This window comes from Phalangium opilio, unplaced genomic scaffold, assembly GCF_054372755.1.
Source record: "Phalangium opilio isolate 3A_F unplaced genomic scaffold, DU_Popi_V2 ptg000003l_1, whole genome shotgun sequence".
Classification (NCBI taxonomy): domain Eukaryota; kingdom Metazoa; phylum Arthropoda; class Arachnida; order Opiliones; family Phalangiidae; genus Phalangium; species Phalangium opilio.
In genome coordinates, this window is record NW_028324145.1 from 10,449,167 (window position 1) to 10,465,376 (window position 16,210).

Consider the following 16,210-nt stretch of genomic DNA (forward strand, 5'->3'; position numbering starts at 1 on the left):
ATTTTGAATTTTCTAGAAGCAGTTTTTCGTTATAAAAATGTACAATTTTGTAAAATAAAAAAAATTATTAACAAAACAGTAAATTTTTCTTTTATAATCTTCTTTTCTTTGTACAAAGTAATATCCCCCATTAAATTTATCGGTTTTTACCACCTATTCCTAAGTATAAATAGGCCTAAAATGAAATTACACAATATCACTAAAAACCCTTACCTAAATCCTACGACATTTCAAAATCGTTGCTATGACAACAACGTGGCCATTCCATTCCATAGTTTGAAATACAAATGGCGGCGTTGCCATGGAAACGACAGGTAACGTAGGCCGAGAAAATTCTCGTGCATTGAGAATTTCGTGATATTTTCATTCGATTTGGGAAAAACCGTTTATAATTCGAAGACTTTTTTTTATAAAAATTTCAGTTTTAAATAAAAAGTCTTAAAAGACACCATCACAGAGAAAAAAAATGAATAATAATTAACATCATTTGATTGGCAAAAACAGCCAGCTGTTCTCTGTATAATTTATAATACGCGAGGCATTAAAAATAATCTATTATTAAACTTGATTTCTTTTTTAAATCCTTATGGATTAATTTTAAAGAGATAATATATAACAAATTGGGGTGAAATCATGGTCCCTCAAAGATGAAATAAAGGGTAAAAAAAAAAAAACTAATACGTTAAAGTATTTTTCCCAACACCAACAATATGGTGAACAAAAATGTAATGTAGTTTTTTTTTTAAGAAGAAACAATAAAGAAAAAAAAACAATTTTGAAGAAATAATATAAAATGAATAAAAATAAAAATTATTTTACACCCTATTGCACCCTGGCTATAATCCCGTTTTCATCAGTTCCAATAAGCAACCGACGGCGCCAAAATACCCCTGTTTGATACAAAAACAATTTTTGAACTGAAAAACATTGTTCTCCACAGAACATCAGACCCTTTACAAAAGGATCCACGGGGCACAACTTCAAAATCAGAATAATAGACTATTCCATTAATTCCAAAAGAGAAGCAAACGCCGTCGTATCGGGTTAATTCCCTCGCTAGAGGCAGCAGTGCGAGTTACCTAGCCTCCCTCCGCGTGTATAGTGTACTCTGCCTCCGTCTGGCGCTACCTCATGACGCGAGGGAAATATTGCACCTAAGAGTGCAGCTTCCCGCCCATGCGTGTTGGTTTCTTTTTGCACGTAATTATTGGAATGGTCTATTAAGCTTAAAACAAACCTCATGTTCGAGGAAGAGCGCCTTGAGCGTCCCTCTGGACCAAAAGTCCATGGCAAAGGCCAAAAGTTTCATGGACAAGGGATTGACCCTCAAAAAATTACCTACGAAAACTACGCGCTGCATGCCCTATGAAGAAAAAAAAGTGGGCAAGGAAGAAAAAAAAAATGGAAATTGGTTTTAAGAAATTTGACGCTGTTTGGAAAACACGTAAAGCTCATTTGAATATGAATTTGAAGCGCATTTTGGTTGGCTTATTTTCCGCGGTTAAGAATTTATAATGGTAGGCATGTTACTTATACACGCTTGTTTGGTTTGCAAAAACAAGCTTGTTAAACATGAATAAAGAATAGCTAAAATTATTAAGCTATGCTTAGTTCCCCCAAATTTAAATTTCGGTTGAACAATTTAGGCCTAAAGACAAGTTTTTGCTGTAGAACAAGTACTGTTTAACAACAAAAAGAAAAGTACTGAAAAATATAGAATATCTACCGAGGGGCTAATCACTCTCGAGATTCCCTGCACACCAATAAAGAGTTAAGTCTCACTTCAGCACTATAATATATTTAAAGATTGCGCGTATTCCGTGGGGGAAGAGAGTGTACACCAATTTCGCTAGGTGATTAGCCCCTCGTTTTATACATGCAAATTTTATGGCCAAGGCCGAATAGCAAACTACGTAAAAGGCCAATAAATTAAAACTTATCTGTCAGTAAATCTAACAAGAAAATTAATAATCATAACCCTCAGAAACAAAACGCGAGTAAAACAAAATAAACGAAGTTGTAATTTCTTTTAACAAGGGATGTTTGACGTATATGCCAGCCACATTAAATGTATTCAGTCGTCAATTTGTCGGAACATGCCAACCTAACCACACAGAAATGGTAATTTAAGGGAAATTACCCCTTTGGTTGACGTCTGACAAAATTATTAACGACAGGGAAAATCCCAATCCCTAACTGAAATTGGCAACAGACCATAACCAAACGGTATTAAAGGAAAACAACATTTTCCACCAAAGCAAATAAATCTCGGTTCGAACTTGAAATATTAGCATAATTTCACTAACAAGTAGCCGCGTCCTAAAGTAAGCCTCTCTACCCCTCCCGCTCAAGGTTTAAAAAGAAGGAACGAAATGGATACCTCATTGAGGGCGCACATCCTAGCTATGGATCCTATATTGTTAGTGATGGTCACTAACGTTGCTCTGGCCAAATCAGACCTGGTAACGGACGCTCGTTTATCCTCGGAGATCATGTTGCCGAAACTGCTAGCCACCGTTTCCCCTCTAAGGTTGAACTTGGGATAATCACCACCGTAAATGTCCTTGACCAATTTGTCCACTCTGGTGCTGTCCCCGCTACTGGCCAACTCGATGGCCTCTTCGAACGTTTCGCAACCGGTCAGTAGACAACACAAACCCAAGAATGTCCCGCCTCCCAAACTGAATATAAAAAAAAAAAAGGTTTGGGAGGTATAAAAACCATGGGTCCTCGAAGCACCATCGTAGGTAAGTTAAGACTCACCTTGTTCCCGTAACTCTCTTGTACTGATTTGGCGAGTAAACGGCGAGTACCGAGACACCCGAACCGATATTGACCACTAAGTAAGGGTAAGGATCGCTAAAATCGAAGACTTCTTTATGACACTTTTGGTCATCAGTCGGGTCCGAGAAATAATAGCATTCTCGAAGATCATTGGCTTCGATGAAATGAATTCCTGATATCAAAGAATCCAATTCGTCGAATTTGTGCAATTCTAAATTCACTTCCTTAAATATTGGAAACGAAATATACCAAAAAAAGAAGAAAGAAAAACCCCAATTACACATTTTTTCCTTGGAGCTTTCGAAAACCAATTAGTAAGTTAATTAAAAACGTGATTGGAAAGGAGGAGGACGTGAAAATTATTTCGTAAAGGCGTGCAATGCAAGCCGCAAAACTTTGCCGTCTGTTATAACATGCCAAATTTGAACAACAAAGCAATTTAGGCGGACTAATTGAAAACCACATAAGTACAGATTCCACTAAAAACGTGCGTAAGCTTAAATTTTCCACAGCCAATATACCTACTTCCGAAAAATTAAAACTGAAGGAAGTGGAAAAGGAACAAAAGAAAAAACAAACCACCATCACTAGACCTCAGCCCATCCAAGTACCACCGTGGATTGTTTTTTGTTTTAGGGTAGGGATTGGAAAAAGATTCGACTCACACCAACCCTCCTGAAATCTTCCTCAAACTTATATGCACCTCCTCCCGTTGCGCAAACCGTACTAGCCATAGAGGCCATTCCTTTGGACTTGGCCAATTCCAAGAAGGCCTTCATCTCGCTCGTTGGAAAACGAATGAAATGTAAATTGCCCCTTCTCCGGTTAATCTTGACGTTGTTCATCTACAGAGACGAATAAACGTTTGTTGGACGAAGGCTTATCTAGAAACGGACACTATCCTCGGGGGGACGTTTATCGTACTTGTAAATGGACATCGCGTTGTCCAGTTTTGCCGTAAGCGGAATTCTTCTCGAGATAATGTCTGATTTTGATCATGTTCTCTTCTTCTTCGTCTTCATCTTCGTCGTCAAGGTCGGTTGGTTCAAAATACACCAGTTTGACCAGGGTTCCACCAATGTCCATTCCAAACCAAGGCATAGCTACAATTTCAAGATGAACGCGGACAATTCCATGATCAGATTCAGTTGTCCGTTTCTCGAGCCATGGTTAAGCGGTTCCAACAAATTTTCCCCTACACTTGTGACAATTTTCCCCGATGTTGTTGTCAGGGACTCATCATTTTATGTACCCCTAATCCTAATTACTTTTACTATTTCGCAGCAAATTTGCCCTTGCGAAATAGGTCTAACCTCGGCGGCAAATAGGCAATAAAGTTGCTCTAATTGCAAGTCGTCAAACTCAGTCAAAGACAGACTATGACAGTGATACTAATACTAATTTAAAATTACTACAGAATTGCAATCAAAGTCAGACGATAACGAGGAGTTAAAACCTCGATAAATCCCAAAAACAAAATAAAACGTGGATTAATTATAAATTGTTACGAGGTCATTGCGTAACTCGGGGGCTCCCAAAAAAATTTAAAAAAGAAAATGTACCGAGATTTATTTTTCCCTACACAAAAAGTTATCCAAATTTAGAAAACAATTTTTCCTACCATGGTCGAAAAACACGTTACCACACTCCATGCGACTCGATAAACGTTTATAACATTTATAGAGTAGCGCTATCAAAACTGTTAAAACCCCTTTTTTAGAGAGATTTATCAAAGAACCTTATCTTTTAAGGTCGTAACGCGTGAAGTGAAGGAAAGGCTCTGATCGTACGTACGCTTGTCGCGTAACAACAAGGTATAAATATATAATTATCTCAAACTTTAAAGTAGCGAATCGACCTCGGATTTTTGTTTTATCTTTAATAGTGAACCGACAATCTTACTCTATAATCGTTATCGTTCGATTCTCTAAATTTCGGATTTGACAACTTATTACTTGTTGCGGTATGTTGTCATATAACATTGAAGGAACTGTTAATTTAACCACCAAGCCGGTGAGATGTTTTTTTTCCCAAATAATCTCTACAATTAAATGGCGTAACTGCAGACTTGACGTCCCTCAGTTTCAAAGAACGAATAATAAATTCGGGAAACAGTTTCTTACGCGTCCTTTAACTAACTTTGGCAAGTTTGTATACTACCAAATGATTTTAGCAATTAAAAATTCTATGATAGCAGAACTCAATCTTACAATTACACTAAAATAAACAATTGTTTTATCATTTTCTAAGATAGCTTTGTACTACCTTAGAATGACACTAATATACTTCCTTACATAACTTTAGATACTTTCCAAGAATATAACTTCAAATCGAAACGCTTGCCAAAACTTAAACAGTTTCCCCTTTCAAATACAAATACCCACGATTAAAAAGTGGAAATTAATGGACTTACGAGGAGCGAGATAGGTTGAGCCATTGGTCAGTTTTGGCGAGTCCGCGGTGGCTGGTCCGATACCGTTGACCAGAGTGGCTGTAGGAGGCGAAGAGGAGGTCGAGGCTGACGAAGAGTCCATCAGTGATTCGGAAGACGAGGAACGATCCAGGAAGAGAGACAGGGAACACAAGCTAGATGAGACGCACGTACCATCGAGCACCGAAGACGCCAAAAAACCAGTGTCCTTCAACCTGTAATGACCATAATCGGAATTTAGCATGGCTAGATATCGGGACAGCAGCTTCAACAGGACGAGGAAAGTTCTCAGAAGACAGTTAGAAGAGAAAAGGAAAGGTTCTAGAGAAGACTGCGGGTTTAAGCAGCTTTCAATAATGTACGAGTTTAATGCATAGACGGATCTTTAATACTGAAGTAATGTCATAAATATAAGTCTACCAACTAAATAATCGAGTTTATTATTGAGAAACCGGTTTCCCAATAGCAATTTAAGAGCGATTAAAGACTATAGTATAGGAAAATATTGAATTTCCGACAGGGTTTTAACTTGTTGACAGAAGTAAAAACTGCCAAAAAAATAACTAGGTACCAAAAAATTCCCCCTCCCCCCAAATTTTAATAGGGCCTAATGATCTAAGCTTTGTCTATGAAGGGATTTCCACACTAAGCCTGCCTGTGTGTGTGTGTAAGGTGGGTCACATAGTAGATTAATAAAACAATTATTTCTCAACAAAAGTGACACTTATGTTTAAAGTGTTACTTATACCGTATTAAAAGAATCGTATTTTAATGGGACTAACTACGACTATCTATTATCGATAGGACAGCGTGCACTGGAGCAATTATTTTCGAAACAAGCTCGGAGATAGTTCCCATTTATACAACATATTTTTTTGATCAATTTCATACTATTTATGTACATACAATACATATAATTAAGGGAAAACACGAGACCTTGGAAACCTAAACGCAAATTGAAGCAACCTATCAAATCGACCCGAGTAAACTTGTTTAAAAAATTATGGTGGTACCACGAGGTACAGCAAGAACATATATAATACCTGAGAACATTATAAGATCAAATTAGGTTCCCCCTCCATTGCCAACACAACAGGCATACAAGTGGGCACAATCATTCTAGTTAGATATATGTATTCCAGGTCAAACATATAACAACAAAGTGTTTATTGAAATACACCCATTATGGTTATTCATACGTTCTCGGATATTATATGGGTTCTCGTATGACACCACTACATCTATAGCGTTTTCCTCCTTTTCGACTGAGATTACATTATGTTAATTAAAATGATAATTAAGAATTTTTTTAATTGAAGATTATAAATCATTTAAATACCAAAGGTGGATTGGAATTTTAATTTTGAAGGTTAAAAATGCGATTAGGTTTATTAGACTAAATAGCTTTAAAAATTGCGGAATAACAGCAGCACGTGTCAACGTCGTTATAATGGGTTCGACTGTATTATAACAAGAAGTGATATCTTGTTCATTAGGGAGAAGGTATAAGATGCCTAAGTATTCGCGCGCCATAGTCCCAGTCCCCCTTTCAAAATACAGGGGGGAACGTAAAATGAGGAAGGGCTATTTCATAGCCTCTCCACAGTCGGAAAATACGTAATTTTAGACATTCGCGTCGCGCTGACGTGAGTTTTCAAGAACCAATGAGATGCTGGTTGTAATTTAGAGGCGGGGATTAACTCCGGACCTACGTTTGGACTGGAGATAAAGCTAGAATTGTGGCGAATTTATACCTTCTCCCTAGTAAACTAGATATCACTTCTTGATTATAAGGTAATAGTTGAAATTCCCATTGCAGCTAGACCATTAATAACAATATTCTTTAAGGCATTGTTTTCAATTTTAGAAATATGGCGGCTCGATTTAAAAATAAATGTTTGAGGAAGTACAGGGAGTAACGATACTCGACTAAATAAAGAATAGAATACAATAATGCCTATAATTATATTTGAATTCAATACCGATTCATAAATTTCAATATTTAATACCCTGCATTTCCATTCATTATGTCCCACCTTTCATAGATAACTCTTATTAACATAAATAAATAAGTACAATTAAATAACGTGAAGATACTGATGCCAGTAATTCATTCATTTTTCCCAAAGAATATTGCAATTATAGAAAATATTTAAACATATTTACCCGGTAAAGAAGAAAAGAGAGGATTAATTTCGACATACACTAAATCAAATTTTGAAATTCCACGAATACTTAAAATAAAACAACAGCACTAGAGTGTGTTTTCGAAATATCATATGCGTTATACATCTACAAGAGGCAAGCTGTACAAATGGCTACGTACAGCTTAATATCAAAACCAAATATTACGCTAAACATTCCTAGAAATGTTTTTACTCAAAAAAAATATTTTGAAATTTAACGATTATGTTCAGTAAAAAAAAGACAATACGGTCCTTGAGGAAAACATTGAATTACCTTTGTTTTAAATAAAAAGTTATTTATATTGTTTTGAACAAAAGCTACAAACACGTACAGCTTCCGATTTAAAACTTTTATAAATGTATAATTTAATTGTAATTATTTCATTTATGGTGTCGGTGGTATTGAAGAATATTTCAAGAGGGGTATAAAAAAAAACTACTAAAAATTACCAATACCGGGATAAATATAGGTCAAAGCTCCTTGCTTTAATTTAGCTTAGTTTAAACATTAAATTTTCTTACCCTCCCCCTTCCACCTATATTTTTAAATTCCCCCAAAATAAGGTGATGATTTTTTAAAGCACCCGCAGAACTTCGTTTCCAAATAAAATAAAAAATCTTGGGGCATTTATAATATTAGCGTAAATCTATTTTAAGAATTCTAATCAACGTCTCTCGTTACGCTGTTATTAACGACGTATAATTAAGCCACGTAGTTTTTATTTAAAAAAAAACTAAATTGTATGTCTACGTGGTAAGGAATTTCAATTCAAATTGTTAGTCTAATCTAACAATTAATTGGATTTAATAATGACTGAATATCAGCCAATAAAAAACTAAATAAGATTTAGGTAATTTAATTAATTTGAAAATTAATATGCGGGTTAAGGTCAAATTAGTTATTAATAAAACGAGGCGGATAAACAATTAATCACCAGAGATTAATCACTGGCTAAGCGGAATTAATTTAGCGGTTAAAGTTTGCGAGTAATTAACAAGTTTATGCAGGCAATCTTTAATGTGTTTAACCTCCCGCGCAGAACATAATAGCGAAACTAGAGGATTTTTTTGAGAGCTAAAAGCCAGATTGACTATTCATCATCCACCTACTCGCGAAACCCTTCAACTTGAAACCACATTTTAAATATTATTTGGCACTAATAAATTCCCTTACTAAACTAAAAACTTCATAAGACTGGGTCAAAATGACTAGTTTTTAACGTTAACCTTTTTCTTTAAACGCATTTAATTTTCATTTAAAATCGTGAACAAAAAACAGAAAACTTACGAGATTGAGTCGTTGTTATTCATGACAAAAGAACAAAAAATATATATAAAAAAAACTGGAAATAATTCCACCGGAATATGTTACTAAAGGTCGAGAGATTAGTCCTTATTAAACACAATTCTTTATCTCATCTAGCTGCTAGCGCCACGTTTTTTACCAAGAAGGCAAGGCATAATTTTCCGAACTAAAAGGGACCCTACAGGAGGGGTCAGGCGCGATTTACGAAATAATAAACTTTGAAGTTGACACAGTCAGCGTGTTTGGTATTGTTCTGGTCTACCTGATTAATGTCTAAAATGGGGTCTCGCGTTAATCCTGAATTGCAAAATCTATTTACCGAGTTACCAAACTGACAATGGAATATTTTTCACTGATAACTGACTTAAAACATTTAATAAAACGAGCTTCTTCGTGACCTACAATCCGAGAGTAACCTACCCCGGAATCTTTCGCTCGTCTATAGAATAATTCCGATTTGAAATTCTTATCAATTTAAACTCGAGAAACAACAAAAGATATTTACAGATACTATCTTTGTAAGTAAACACCAATAATAAACAAACGTTATTGGATGTTGAACTACCATCACCACTACTACTAAACTATGATAAATTAATATCACTCACAACAAACAACGATTTGTCAGGCAGGATTCAAGAACACTCATTAAAGATTAACGTTCAATCGTTAAAAAATACTTATTAGGAGAAAATCCGAAAAAGCCCTGGTAGATAAGTGGCAGCTTACTGATATGCCCTGTATTAAGGTTTATGGCAAGATAGCATAAAGTGCCATACCTCTATAATACTAAATACACCACTTCATTCACGATAGTCTAGACATTTAAAACTAAAACTCAAAATATTCCAACACTAGAAATTTTAGAAAAGGGAAACCTAGTCACGTGTTAATGCAACCCCTCAAAGGGAAGTAAAAGATTGTCATTTTGAAACTAAATAAAAAAACATACCATGGCGCCTTTTCTTTTGAATCTGTAGCTAACCATTCCGATTGTAGAAATAAATTATCCATTATTAAATAAATTTGTTTGTGTATACGGAATTAAATAAACTAATCACGCGTCGTTTAAAACTAAAAATTAAAGACGATGAGTACAATTTTAACACTTGCACTAAGTGAAGGAAGAGCGGGAAATGTTAGCGGTAAAGTTTTTGGATCAAATAAAATGACGACTGCGCCGTGCGTTTAAAAAAAAATCATTTGGCTTTCCAAAATTAAACATGGGTTTTCGCGGTTTTTTTTAAGAAGGGGCGGGAAATAAAAATTATTTTCCCGTCGGTTTCTTACGCAAAATTTTTTTACCTCGTTTTTATTATTTTTATTTTTTTCATTCCCCCTTAGTATCTATTCCCCTAACTTGTAAATTATTTGTAGAATAAATTATTAGAGATAAATCGCTCGGAGGGGGGGGGGGAGAGAGAGAGATCCTTGAAATTCAATACTTTTATTGAACAGCCGATTTCTATTTTAACATTAAAGGTCTAATACTATTAAAGATCAACTGCAAAGAAATTTTTGTTGCATTATGATGGTTGGGTTCAATAGTCTTGCAAACAGGGATTTGTAAGGGATCTCAGTGGTTAAATCATGATATCAATGACAAGCCCACTTTAATGTTTCATCTTGCATGTGTTCTTTAACAAGGACTTATTTTTTAATGACCCTGGTATCTCATTGTAATTAGAAGGAACTTAATTATCAATTATTTGAATATGTATGTTATTTAAATTCAAATGGAGCATGTTTGTTGTTGATATCTTTGAGATTATTTGTGTTTATATTAAAAGGGATACTGACATTCCCCAGGGTTGCTAGTGGTAATACATAGTTCAGATTAAAGGGGATTTTGCTGTTCATTCTAGTGTTGCCAGGCTATTGGTGAGCCAAAAGATTGCAGAGGGAAAGGCTAGCAGTTAAGTTTGACTCAGTACTTAACCAACTTTATTATCACTCACAGAGTGAATAACAACACTGCACTGAACTTAAACTGTGAGTGGGGAGGAATTTTCCGTAGCCCCTTTAGTGATTATCATAAATAAATGGGAGAGTTAATTCTGGCAAGGTCATATTGATATGAGTTCTAGACAAGAATAATCCCTGTGCCCATGCTGTTTATCACTTCATTTTACTATGAAAATGCATCTGCCTATCTCACAAAGACAAGCAGCTACTAAAATAATGAATAATAATCCCAGCATACCCACAGAATAGCACTGACAATTATAATTGCATAACAATTTCGCATGATTAGGCCTTCATTTGAAAGGTATCTCCTGATGACCTTCCACTAATGTGTCAATTTATAAAATTTTATGCACACCAGTTTTGACCTTTTTCAAATGTTACGCTTTTACGGTTTTTACCCCATATATTATATTATCTCTATATATATATAAATTGTACGCTTACCAACAGAGTAGGACGATGCAAATTTATCCAAAATTTGGCTCCAGGTTGAATTTTAAAACACTTATAAAAATAAAACACAAGGTGTCTTCGCGTTATTCAAGTTCAACACACAAGACCAAGGCCTAACGACAGTGGTCTGCAAATCACAACCTTGCATGAGATTATGCCTAATAATAACACTTCCCTCGTTGTTATGTACCCGCGCTAATAATAAAATACGTTCAGTGCACTTCAAATTATTAATTAAATTACTAATAAAATGAAAATTATACGAAATATTTCATAAAAACTATCGCTGTAAAACCGGCACCTATCACACATCAAATCCACATCGTAATGGCCGTTTCGTTTTCCATTGTAACTTACCATGGAGTATTTTTAGCGGAGTGAAAAAGAGTTTCCTTAATAGTGTATTACATTGCAGCTAGGTCTCCTCAAATATTACTCCATGGTGACGACTGCCGTGAGAAGAGGGTGAAAAATCGAAAGAGTACGCTACCGCCATCTAGACTTTGAACTCGTGGCAAAATAGTTGAAGCACGTGAAAGCCACGTGGCTTTTAAAGGGAATGTAATGTAATCTCGTCCCAATTCCCAATCGTAATTCATCATTATTAATAAACTCTGTAAAGAAAAAATACAATTTACTACACATCTTAAAATTTAAATCGTACAAATGTAGAGATTTTATTTTCTTATTTTTTTTTTTTGTTTTCATCAAGTCACACTGAATGTCAGTTGACCGCACTCATTTTGTTTTTGTTTAACAGTGTATATTATTTTTTTAAATGAGTTTTGAACCCAATAAATCCCCACCTTTGACAAATTTATCTCATTTTAACCATGACACCGTATTGTCAAAGTAGTAATACAATATTAAATTTTAGCCTAGAATAATTTTTTATAGTATAACAAATAAAGACTCCCGGTTCAAAATTTAAAAAACTAAAAACATTTCATCGTTTTGAACAAGAGAGCCGACTCTTTTTTTTTACTTATTTCCTAAATCCGTTTTTTATGTTGTTTTTTTTTTTTTGCTCAGGAATATGGTTAAAGCGAACAAATTTGCAAATGACAGCTTAGTTATTTTTTTTTTTTTGTTTATAGTCTCTTCATTTGTATAATAAAGAACAATTGGCCCACATTCCTATCGTTATTTAATTCATTTTTATAACAGCGTGATGAATTTATTATTTATTTTCAATTTGTTTTGTTTTGTTTTTTTATAATTTTTTTTATAATTTTTTTTAAATGTCCAGGTGTTTAAAATTGGACAGATTTCATCTTTTAATTATCTTAAATTCATTATTTTAAATACACCGCTTTACAAATCATCTAAATCAAAATCGTCTAATCCGTCACAAAGCTCCAAGCTTTGGAAGTCTACTCGATAACGCAAGATACCTAAAAATTAAAAATTAAGTTTTTTATGTTTTTAAACAATTCTAGTGGGATTCAAAAACATAAAAAAAAAATTACCTCCAATGCCTCCAAACCCTTTGACATACTGGGACCCTTCTTGCGATTTATCCGTAATAATTTCCAGAGTGGCACCTAATTTTTAAAATTAAGTTTTACGATGTTTTTGTTTTAGTCTGACTTTAACATTAACCTAAATTCTAAGTAGGAACTTACCAAAATTTTTATAGTTATTAGCTAACCATTCAAGTAATGGCATTGATTCTACCAATTCCAATTCTACTCCCGTCTATTTATAAAAAAATAAATTATTTGTTCAATGCCGACTCAATTTATAAAGGCCCATGCATGGTGCCTCGGGAGTAGGGGACCGGACCTTTTGTCGGCCGCCTCTCCCAGGAGCTAGGTGGCGCTTTCTGTTGTATAAATATTTGAATGAATTTAAAGTTCGCGCCAAAGATATTTTGGCGCCAAAATGCATGATACCTAAAATATCCGTTTTTACTAGCATAATTTTTAAAATTAAGAGGAAATACGACTATATGATGATAAGAAAAAAATTTTTACCCTAGAAATTAACATATATCATTACAAAAATTATAATATCTTATTAATGACCAGAATTAACATTTTGTAACAAAGCGGTATTATCGCAATGAAAAATATCACACTCTTCCCCATTAGTCTACATTCATTTAAACTTTATAAATCCCGTCCCTAATTATATTTCATAATATAGGAAACTTAAACATAAACTAGTTAAATTTATTAATTTACATTATTTACTAGCCTTGCGAAAATTATTTCCTCCACATCAAAAACAGTCGAGAACTCCGTTTCCGAAGAGTACCTTAACAGTCGTATACTCAAAGAGGAGGGAAATATTTCCCTCCTCTTTGGTATACTCCCCCCCCCCTCAACCGCATAGCCGTAGTTTCCCTCACTCTTATTGGCTCTTACACGGCGCGAAAACATTTTGAATCCTCTGTATCGAAGAGCGCCAAGTCGCTGTGCGGCACTTTTTGGCGAATTCGAAAAAGCGAAAATAAATTAAAAAACCGAGGCATGCATGGGCCTTTATAAATTGAGTCGGCATTGATTTGTTAGACATAGATTATCAATTAGCCTTATTCCTGATCAGCGCCACCTACCCATAGCGGCGACTTTGAGAACTACTGTAAGCGGCAAGCCAATCAGATATCGCTAAAATCTGGTGACGTCACTGACTGGCACTCTTGGGGTCTTACCAAAAATGACGTCACCAGATTTTAGCGACATCTGATTGGCTTGCCGCTTACAGTAGTTCTCAAAGTCACCGCTATGGGTAGGTGGCGCTGATCAGGAATAAGGCTAATTAACAATCAATAATTAATTTAATTATAAAAAAAGGAAAAAAAAAATCAAAAAACTATCCATTCTTGCCTCTTTATCGACAAAATGTGATTTGTCTTTTTCTTGCTCCGGTGTTAGATGTAAAATTTTTGTTTCTACAGTATTGAATTTGAAATAGGTAACAAAAAAAAGTGTTCTTAATCATTTGGTCAACATCTTAGAGAGAAGGTAAACTGACCATTTCCATCAGTAGTATGATTCTTGAGCACGTATCTTACTATATCCAAATTTTCCCACGCTATAAGAATTTCTACTGATCCCATTTCCAAGGCCTTCAAAGTATCATCCACTCCAAAACAAAACTTCCCCGTGTCTTGAGAAATCTCATCAAAATAACGACCTTAAAGAAACAAGAAAAGAAGACATAATTAAATTAAATTAAATAAATAAATCTTACTAATTAAAATTAACTAACTAACCTATCAATTTCTTCTCCTGGATAAACTTAACATTGGAAAGCACTTCAGCGGAGAGTTCAATTGCTTGGTTAAAACCATTCTCTCCTCCGTAAGAAACATCTACTAATTTCAGAACCTTAGCTTGCAGCCTCTGTCAAAAATTGAGAATGTTTTAATTAGAAATTACTGGTTAATGAGGATTAAGGAAAGAATTAAGATCATTACAGGGTCAAACATATCGGACTGGCTAAGTTCAGTCTTAAAATCAGCCGAACCAGCTAAGATGAGACCAGCAATGTTGGGCTTGTCATTGGAAATAAATAATTGAGTGGCAACTTCAGCCACTTTCCTGACATAATTGTGCCTCTTTTCCATTCGAAGACGAGCAAAACGTAAAGCGGATTGACCACCTCTGCCATGTTTTTTAGGCAAATCCACAGTGAATTTATGGAGAACTTCCCTCGTGTTACCTTGTAACGTGCCAAACAAGGCTCCGTTACCATCCATTACTATAAATCCAAATTTGTTATCATCAGCTAATAATGCCGATAAAGCCTGAGGAATAAAAAACGTAAATGTAAAGGAGAAGAAAACTTTCCTCTAAAATGTTTCTTAATGTTTTATACTACCTCTGTATGGAATTTATTGTCACAAAGATACAGTGATGTATTGATAGGCTTAAAAGGCTCAAAATCAATATTAACTTTCTTCTCTTTTCCTTCTTCCGTAACAATTGTACCGCAATAGATTACCAAACCATTGGCAGGAACTAATAGGATAAAATTTCTTAGCTTACTTAAATTCTTAGACCTTGATTAGAGTTTTGAAGAAATGACCTTTTGTATAGAGCTTGAGCCGATGCTGTACAGAGGTAATGGCTCCTAAAACTGATAGCCTATTGACTCTGCTCTTAATGTTGGAAGCCGTACCAAATTCATCAGCTAACATTTTGGAAACGCGGGAAATTTGGTCCTTAGGTGGTATGATTAGGGATATCATACTAGTTCCATTGCTGAAGAGAATTTCAAGTTGATTACCGAGGAAATAATCAAGATTTTTTCAGAAGATGGGTCATAATATTTACCCTCTCGCTGCTTCTAGACTTTTTATCAATTTCTTAATTTTCCAGATCTCTACATTTCGATCGGAGTTTGATTCTTCAAAGTTGTAGCCGGTCGAAGCCATAGTTCATAAATTTAATAGCTCCTACAGCCTAAGGCTAAAGAATTAGATAACCTAAGAGTTCAACAGAGTAGGGCTAACGAGCCTTCAAACTCCTGGAAGATTTTTAAGGTTATTTCCTTTCAACTTAGGAAACGTTTTGGGAAGGGGGTGACCTAAGACTGATAGGAACCCTTAAATTCGGTCCCCCCTGCGTACTAAGATAAGTATTTTCCAATGTATTAAAACGAGAAGCTATTGGCCTTTGAAGGCCACCACCACAGTCCACACCACAATTATAACTTGCGCCAAGGCTTAGTACTAACGAAACCGTTCTTTTCCTTAGGTTCCTTTCAATTTTGACCTAATATTTAAGCGATTAACTAATAGCAAATTAATAATTAAGTTTAATACGTCATTACGAACCACTTTGGTTAATTATTTTCCCGAACGAGAGCGTTCAAACGATGTATTTCCGTTCCATGCGGCACTTTTCTCGACTACCCGATTTTGCAATGTGGCCCGAAAAGACAAAACGCGGGTTGTTTGACGCCTAAAAGGGGCAGTCTCTTTGTCTGTCCGTCTCACATCCTATATTTTCGTTAATCTAATCATTTAAATAATTAAAAAATAGCACCGGAAGTGCAATTATTTATTTTCAAACAATTATAGCTAGTTTATTTGTGTTTAGTAAGCCTTTCGTGTTAATTTGATATATTTAT

At 34.9% G+C, this 16,210-nt stretch overlaps 2 protein-coding genes across 7 annotated transcripts; both read right to left on the reverse strand.

The window, feature by feature from the left end:
- Positions 1-68: 68 nt before the first annotated feature.
- fbl (pantothenate kinase 3 fbl) lies at positions 69-11,480 on the reverse strand. Of its 3 annotated transcripts, none has more exons than XM_089840647.1 (8): positions 11,120-11,480; positions 5,198-5,430; positions 3,709-3,887; positions 3,450-3,629; positions 2,764-3,008; positions 2,381-2,681; positions 1,238-1,363; positions 69-890 (listed from the first exon to the last, which is right to left on the reverse strand). In XM_089840647.1, the coding sequence occupies exons 2-8, from the start codon at positions 5,316-5,318 to the stop codon at positions 837-839; spliced, it is 1,206 nt and encodes a 401-aa protein (XP_089696773.1). In that variant the 5' UTR covers positions 5,319-5,430; positions 11,120-11,480; the 3' UTR covers positions 69-836. The 3 variants fall into 3 exon arrangements, with proteins under 3 accessions (XP_089696773.1, XP_089696772.1, XP_089696771.1); XM_089840646.1 differs by lacking the exon at positions 11,120-11,480 and adding an exon at positions 8,690-9,143 and having other exon boundaries at positions 3,456-3,629; XM_089840645.1 differs by lacking the exon at positions 11,120-11,480 and adding an exon at positions 8,690-9,139.
- A 294-nt stretch (positions 11,481-11,774) lies between these two features.
- eRF1 (eukaryotic release factor 1) lies at positions 11,775-16,052 on the reverse strand. 4 transcript variants are annotated; one of them, XM_089840650.1, is made up of 11 exons: positions 15,915-16,052; positions 15,412-15,546; positions 15,164-15,339; positions 14,957-15,096; positions 14,553-14,882; positions 14,349-14,478; positions 14,108-14,269; positions 13,960-14,024; positions 12,754-12,826; positions 12,598-12,678; positions 11,775-12,522 (listed from the first exon to the last, which is right to left on the reverse strand). In XM_089840650.1, the coding sequence occupies exons 2-11, from the start codon at positions 15,510-15,512 to the stop codon at positions 12,443-12,445; spliced, it is 1,338 nt and encodes a 445-aa protein (XP_089696776.1). In that variant the 5' UTR covers positions 15,513-15,546; positions 15,915-16,052; the 3' UTR covers positions 11,775-12,442. The 4 variants fall into 4 exon arrangements, with proteins under 4 accessions (XP_089696776.1, XP_089696774.1, XP_089696775.1 ...); XM_089840648.1 differs by having other exon boundaries at positions 15,412-15,852; positions 15,915-16,050; XM_089840649.1 differs by having other exon boundaries at positions 15,412-15,604; positions 15,915-16,008.
- Positions 16,053-16,210: the final 158 nt, after the last annotated feature.

Excerpts from the sequence above, each read along its gene's own strand:
- fbl (XM_089840645.1), bottom strand. The coding sequence starts at position 8,712 with ATGAATAACAACGACTCAATCTC. Across the intron at positions 3,009-3,449 it reads AAGATTTCAGGAGGGTTGGT|GAAGTGAATTTAGAATTGCA; the intron begins GTGAGTCGAATC and ends CCAATATTTAAG. Across the intron at positions 1,364-2,380 it reads GGATGTGCGCCCTCAATGAG|GGCATGCAGCGCGTAGTTTT; the intron begins GTATCCATTTCG and ends TTTTCTTCATAG.
- eRF1 (XM_089840650.1), bottom strand. The coding sequence starts at position 15,512 with ATGGCTTCGACCGGCTACAACTTTGAAGAATCAAACTCCGATCGAAAT. Across the intron at positions 15,340-15,411 it reads AGTCTAGAAGCAGCGAGAGG|CAATGGAACTAGTATGATAT; the intron begins GTAAATATTATG and ends AATTCTCTTCAG. Across the intron at positions 14,883-14,956 it reads ACAATAAATTCCATACAGAG|GCTTTATCGGCATTATTAGC; the intron begins GTAGTATAAAAC and ends TTTATTCCTCAG.